The 7527-nt window shown below is 46.6% G+C and overlaps 1 protein-coding gene across 3 annotated transcripts in view; it reads right to left on the reverse strand.

Moving 5' to 3' along the window:
• Positions 1–7023, reverse strand: part of SLC39A10 (solute carrier family 39 member 10) — a 64050-nt gene extending 57027 nt beyond the window's left edge. For 2 of the 3 annotated variants that reach the window (XM_075070042.1, XM_032803634.2), the window contains exon 1: positions 6767–6925. In XM_075070042.1, coding sequence (XP_074926143.1) covers positions 6767–6922 — 156 coding nt within the window. In that variant the 5' untranslated portion in view covers positions 6923–6925. Of the gene's footprint in view, positions 1–6766 lie in introns of all 3 variants that reach the window. The other variant, XM_075070041.1, reaches the window with a different exon arrangement.
• Positions 7024–7527: the final 504 nt, after the last annotated feature.

Below are 7527 nucleotides of genomic sequence, written 5' to 3' on the forward strand. Positions count from 1 at the left end.
GCTTCTTAAACATTTTTAAAACCTTATTTAATTTAAATACAACAATAGTTTAATTATATATTATAGACTTATAGAAAGAGACCTTCTAAAAATGTTAAAATGTTTTACTGGCACGTGACACCTTAAATTAGAGTGAATAAATGAAAACTTGGCATACCGGTTCTGAAAGGTTGCCAACCCCTGATTTAGACATTAGCTAAGGGCAGATCATTATAGACAATGAGAGAACTTAGTTGTTAATGTATTTTGATTCCATTCACTTCAATGAAGATATGTACAAGTAAATGAGAGTAAAGGACAAATGAATAATCTAAGGACTGCTGAAAAAAATACAGAGCGTCCTCTAAATAACTACTTCAAATGCAGCCCAGGTTAGCAGTGACCGAAAGTCTTTCATTTATAGGTATGTCTATATTGGAATAAGAGACCCACTGAGAGCCGGGGCTGGCCCAGGTCAGCTGATTTGGGCTTGCAGGGCTAAAAACTACAGCATAAACATTTGGGCTCAGACTGGAGCCTGGGCTCTAGGATCCTCCCTCTCGTGGAGTCCCAGAGTTCAGGCTCCAGTCCAAACATGCACACATTTATTTTACAACCCCACAGCCCAAGACCTAGGCCAGTCACAGGTGTTTAATTGCTGTGTCACAGGTGTCCCCAATGTATCATATTGTACATGAAATAAGTGAACTATATTTTAGCATAAAAATCTAGTGAGGCAAACTATCCACATCACAAAAAACAGCCATCACAACTGAAACTAGCCAGCATACTAATTAAGTGTTATGCAGAGGCCAATGATTAGGATGGTAGAATGCTAAATTATCCTCTTACCCAAGGGTAGGCAACCTATGGCATGCGTGAGCTGATTTTCAGTGGCACTAACACTGCCCAGGTCCTGGCCACCAGTCTGGAGGGCTCTGCGTTTTAATTTTAAATGAAGCGTCTTAAACATTTTAAAAAACTTCTTTACTTTAAATACAATAGTTTAGTTATATATTATAGAAAGAGATCTTCTAAAAATGTTAAATGGCACGCGAAACCTTAAATTAGAGTGAATAAATGAAGACTCGGCACACCATTTCTAAAAGGTTGCTGACTCCTCTTCTTACTCCTACAAGTGGTCCCCCTACAGATCAGTGCTCAGGTGGGTTGAGGCAACAGTAAGTAGAAGACTTCTCTTTCTATGACTGTTAATCTGGCACCTTCCACGAGTAAATTCCTAGGCAGGGCCGGCTCCAGGCCACAGCGCGCCAAGCGCGTGCTTGGGGCAGCCTGCCGCGGAGGGCACTCTGCCGGTTGCCAGGAGGGCGGCAGGCAGCTCCGGTGGACCTCCCGCAGGCGTGCCTGTGGAGGGTCCACTGGTCCCGCAGCTCCGGTGGAGCATCCGCAGGCATGCCTGTGGGAGGTCCACTGGAGCCGCGGGACCACCAGACTCCCCCACAGGGAAGCCGGCGGGAGGTCCACCGGAGCCATGGGATGAGCGAGTAGCAGAGCGCCCCCTGCGGCGTGCTGCCGTGCTTGGGGCAGCGAAATTGCTAGAGCCGACCCTGTTCCTAGGTAGGGTTTTTAGGTTATAAAATAAAATTATTTATTAAAAACCTAGATACTGAGTGCTCAGTTTAAGCATTTAGGGAAGCTTTTCTGGTTTAGTTTGCATACAGTATGAAATGAGGAAATGCCACTGTTCTGCACGGTCAGCCAAGTAGATCTAGAGGATTGTCTACCAGCCACCATCATAGAAAACATACAGCTGTACGCACAGGATAATTGCCCTGTAGAGAAGACTGCTAATTATAACATTCACAGCTGTAGAACTGACATACTGCTACCGTTCTGAGCAACTTTATAACTAGACAGCACTGGATAAATAGCGCTATTTAGCTCCACTTCAAATGAAAAACCAGTATTAAGATGACACACTAATGCTACTCACAAAACAAAAAATTAAACAAAGTTACGTTTTCTTTATGCTACATATAGCTTGGATTATCAATACTAAAAATGACTACATGCACCATCATCAGCAATTAGATCTACTAAAGGGAAAAGCTATCTATTAGATACTCATCAATTATCAGCAGTGCATCAGATTACATTTTCAGTTACCATGCTTAACTCGTAGGATTATTTTAATCCACGCACCAGTGACCATAGCACTATAGCACTGAATGAAAGGCTAGCAGAGTTCTGTTTACATAACTACTACAAACTGGGTGATCACTGCACGTTCACAGGATAACGGGGTCTATGTGGACTTAATATTTTATTACAGCAGCATTTGCCAGCAGCGATAGCTAGGATCTCTCAGTTTCCATTATAAATCTCTATTTTTAAAGTGTTTATAACCTGGACTAAAATCTGACATCAGGCCTCTGTTGAAGCACCTATTTTTATATGAGCTATTGGACTTCTATATAAATAAAATCCTCACATATTTATTTTTAATCGTTTAAAAAGATCTAGTAGGATATTTTTAACCTTACAGCTGGGCACAAAAAGTCTAGAAATATCTCAACTAATAGAGTGAGTCAGTCAAATATTTGGAACATAGCCATAGTCATTCATCAACTTCCAATAAAATGTGACCACTAGATTTCAGATCACCTAGACTAGCAAATAAATATCAGTTATGACTAGTTAAAAAAAAAAAAAAAGTCTCCTCACCATTTGAAGATCTTGAGCGTTATCCCTTAAGAAGAGTTCGCAGCTGAATGTTTATGGAGGCACAACATAAACGAATAATCAGGTGAGTTACACAGTTCTAGCCCGAACTGATTTTCCTAGCTTTTGAGTGCTAATCTGTTTTAAACATCTTAAAGAAATTTTTTTTTTTTAAACTTTGCTTAATGGTAAGAATGTACAAGTATCAATACAAAAGACAGCAGATACTATCTAAAGCAGTGTTTTCCAAACTTGGGACACCGCTTGTGTAGGGAAAGCCCCTGGTGGGCTGGATCGGACCGGTTTGTTTACCTGCAGCATCCGCAGGCCCGGCCAATCATGGCTCCCACAGGCCAATGGGAGCTGCTGGAAGTGGCAGCCAGTACGTTCCTCAGCTCCCGCCATTTCCAGCAGCTCCCATTGTCCTAGAGCAGCAAACGCATTCACTAGGGTTCTCTGAAAGCTATAAGCCACAGCAGAGACATTAAAAGTGATAGCAGGAGGAAGACTAAGGACATGTCTACATATACAGCGCTGCCGCAGCTGCACCTTATCTGTTTATATCAATGGGAGCACTCTCTCCTATTGGCATTATAAAACCACCTCTGTGAACTGCAGAAGCTATACTGGCCTACCAATATGGCACTGTGCACACAAGCACTTATGCCAGTGTTGCTTATGTTTATTCACCCCCCTGAGCCGACATACACTGTAGCCATAGCCTAAAACTCACCATTCTTTTCCAGCAGCTGGAGGGAAAAGAGAGGAAAGTAGTTCCTCCTTTACAGCAGGTGGAGGTCAGAAGGAAAGAGAGGTTGGGACATGGAGAGGTGGGAATCAGAGAGGTAATGCAGCAGCTAGTAAATGGAGCAGAGTGAGCTCTAAATCTAATCAGACCCTTTATAACCAAGATTGAGCATGGACTAGATACATCAGTGTGCAAACAATTCCACTGACTCTCCCTTCCAAAAGCTAGTGGGAGAAGCACTGGGTTTTTCCTGCCAATCTTCCACTGGCTTCTGGTTTTTAGAGGTATAACAGATTTTTTTTCCATGTTGATTATCACATGTGGTAAAGCAAACGTGACCTAAAAGAAGCCAGTTAGATAACAAAGATAAAAGTGCTGCTGGTTATAAGAACCATTTCTCCCTTCACATCCCTGATTTTATTCATACTGCAGACTAGCTCCACATTAAAAAGAAATACACACACAAGAAAGCAGAACCTCAGTATGGAGTCAAAATCACTTCTCTAAGGGCTTGTCTACACTGGTACTTTACAGTGCTGCAACTTTCTCGCTCAGAGGTATGAAAAAACACCCTTGAGCACGGCAACTTTCAGCGCTTCAAAGTGCCAGTGTAGACAGCTCCCAGTGCTGGTAGTTATTCTCCTCATGGAGGTGTTTTTTGCGACTACACAAGCAACATTAAAGAACTCACCTTTTTTAAAAACACATTTGCAAGTACATTTCTAATGGATCCCTAGATTACTGAAAATGAATTTTAAGTTTTCACTAAATATACTGTTTACTTTTTCTTCTCAAATGCAAAATGAAGATATCTAGGGCTGGCCCATGCTAAAATCTGCACCAAAATAATTAAGTTGTTTTGAATTAACAGCTGGTGATTTGTATATGGTGCTAGTCTGTGTATGGACTCCTACTTTGGAATAAGTGTTCTATTGCAGTTTTGCAAGCTCTCATGGTCTCCAAAAGAGAACGTATTAATAAAAAAATTCCTTGGATAGTCTATTGAGTGTATTCCCTTTGAAAATGTAATGTTATCTATTTCTAATCATCTTGTATCACATTAGTTATTCTGCATGTCAGTCCCCAAAAGAACCACTTACGTCAGTTAAAAGAGCAACTAGTTCTCAACACTAACCAGATACCTTCAATATGTATTTTTCAGTGTTGATTTCAGGCTGCTGCTCTCACATGGAAAAAGCATGGACTGGGCTTGTCTACACTGCCAAGTTGTCGACAAAACTTTTGTCTTTCACATGTACTTTAAAAAGTTCCCCTCCCCCCGAAAGATAAAAGTTTTGCCGCAGCAAGTGGCAGTGTGAACACTGCTCGTGGGGCTGGAAGTATTTTGTTGGCAAAAGTGCCAACAAAGAGCGTTTACACATGCCAACATTTAGCGACAGGGCTAAAAGTTGTGAGATGTAGACAAGCCCATAGTGTTCTACTGGGGAAATTAAGAGTAGTTATTTAGGTTAAATGTGTGAAACGTTTGTCGTGTTAGAAGCTAAATCTGTATCTACCTTAACTTGAGTAGCATTTTGAGTTGTGGAAGGGAGATGTGAGAAAAAAACAGCATAGACAAAATAGCTGAGAATGATAAAACTGAGAAGACAAAAAAAGCACGGGGCGGCAGGAGGGGGCAAGAGACTATTAAAAGAGTTGTATCCCAAACAGCATCTCAACATGATTTACTATCAGGGAGTTCTGCTGCCAGAAGAACCAGTTCAGGCACGGAAAAATGGCAAGACAGACAAGAAAAGGCTGAACTACTTACTCCCTCTACACATTTTCCAAAAGTTGTATGTAGTGTAGTTATAATCATGTCGGTCCCAGAATATTACAGACACGAGGTGGGTGAGGTAGTATCTTTTATTGAACCAACTCCTGTTGGTGAAAGAGACATGCTTTCAAGCCACACAGAGCTCTTCTCAGGCTTGGACTGCAGCTCGGAGACCCTGTGAGTGGGAAGGCTAGCAATAGTTGTTTAATTGCTGTATTATCTTAACCTTATTTTTCTTTCCTGTATACCGCTTGTGACTGGGTGATTTTACAGAAGCTGTCTCAGTGACAGTGGCCAACCAAGTTCCCCTCACCTCCAACAGTAACACTTAGCTCTTGCTTTTTTGACACTGTTCAAAGTTACACATAATTTACCTGAGATGCACCTCAAGATAAGAAGTTTCCCCAATAACAGAGCAAATCAAGAATATTAAACTGAAAAGTATACGCACCACCCACCTTCACCATGCTCCCCAAATAAACGTGACCTAGACATGCTACTTAAGTTTCACCAACTCAGACCCCACACTAGTGTTCCCTTCTATCTCATTCTAAGGAAGGTACTCTATGCATAGACCTTCAAAGGACATACTGCAGATGAAGCATAATGATGGCTGGTTGGGAAGGTCTAAAATACACACTAACTTAGGGCAGGCCTACACTGAAAACATTTCACCGGCACAGCTCCAGCACATTAGTGAAGATGCTATATGTGGATGGGAAAGCTTCTCCTGTTGGTGTAGTTTAATCCATCTCAAGAGACAGTAGCTATGTCGACAAGAAAAGCTCTCCCTTTGATGCAGTGCTGTCTACACCCTGGGTTTGGTTGGTATAAATATGACACTCAGATGTGGATTTTTCACATCCCTGAAAAACGTAACTATACTGGTGTACGTTTATAATGTACACCTGGCTGCAGAGTTGGGAGCATAACGAAATGGATATGCAGGCTGGAGACCAACAACAAACGTTTGGTTCCCCTGGGAAGGGGAAGAGGCCCACCCATGCAGCCCTGGCTGGAAGCTGGGTTTATTGCTCTGGGGTGTGCAGAGAGCGCTGGGGCTGAAAGCCCCATTTGGGATCCTCCCCAACTCTGGTCACTACAGCTTGCAAAGCTGAGCCTGGTGCCGTCCCCCCGGTACAGTTCACAGCCGCGAGAAACCGTGCTCAGCCGTGCCACAACACACGGGCCGTTACCTCTGGCGAGATCCTGTGTGACGCCCCCGCCCCCCCTCATTACCGGGCTGCTGCCGCGCTGGGCCGGGGGTGCCCGGGCCGCAACCGGGTGGGGGGAGCCCGCACTGCGGCCGGAAGCAGTTCGGGACAGACTCAGTGGAGCAGCCCCCCCTTTCCCCCGCACCCCTTCACTAAGGCGGTCTGGGCGGCGGGGTCTCACTCCTGCCGCCACGGCGCCACGTGATGAGGCGGCAGCGGCCTCGCTGCCCCCCACATGCAGCCTTGCAGCCCGCGCAGGGATGGTGGCCGCTGCCCCCCTCCCCCCCGGCCCGGGCGCCGCCTTCTCGGCAGCGCCGGCCGGTTGTGTGGGGGAGGGAATGTAAACAAATGGGGTTTTATAGCTACCTCACTCGAGTGCCGTGTGCATCTCCCTCTCCGCTCGGTACCAAACCGCCGGGGCGCCTCCTCCTCCGCAGCGGCCGCCGCGCTACGCCATTCACCAAACACACTTACGCCGTGCCGGCCGCGCTCTGCACGCACACAGCTACAAACCGTGAGCATAGGCTAAGCAACCACCTTGGTGGCTCAGCCGAGCCAATGCGGACTTCCCCCCGCCCCCTTCTACGTAAACAGCGTAGCATAACCTCCTCTAGTCTCTGCCCCCTCCCTCCCGCGGCTGCTGATCTCATCGCCAGTTTACTCAGGAGGAGGCGCATGCGCAGTCTGGCAGCTCCACCGGATGCTGCGTTGGCCTGTGCGGTGTGGGCTCGCCGGGTCGGAGCGCATCTGTGCTGTCGCCCCCGGAGTAGGGTGCGCGTGACTCCCGCTCCCGCGCGGCCCCGGAGAGGAGAGGGAGCCGCAGTCTCCGTACAGCCGGGGGGGAGGGAGGTGATCGTGCCCAGCACCTCTGCCCGCAGGAGAGACGCTGGGTTGGGCGGAGGCGCCACGGTGATGGGCACCGCGCGAAATGGCGGGAGAGCGGGAGGGAGCGTCGCGAGGCTGCAGCCCGCCCCCCGGGCAGCGCCACGCGTAGGGCTTTGCCCCTGGGGCTGCAGCCCGAGTTCAGCAAACTCGCGTTGTTGAAGGGGTGCCGCTGGGTGGCTCAAGCGCAGATCACCAAAGCTGGCATACGGCGACTCGGCCTTACCCCGGCCAGGGGTGGGGAG

The sequence above is a fragment of the Chelonoidis abingdonii genome, chromosome 10 (genome assembly GCF_003597395.2).
Source record: "Chelonoidis abingdonii isolate Lonesome George chromosome 10, CheloAbing_2.0, whole genome shotgun sequence".
Taxonomy (NCBI): Eukaryota; Metazoa; Chordata; order Testudines; family Testudinidae; genus Chelonoidis; species Chelonoidis abingdonii.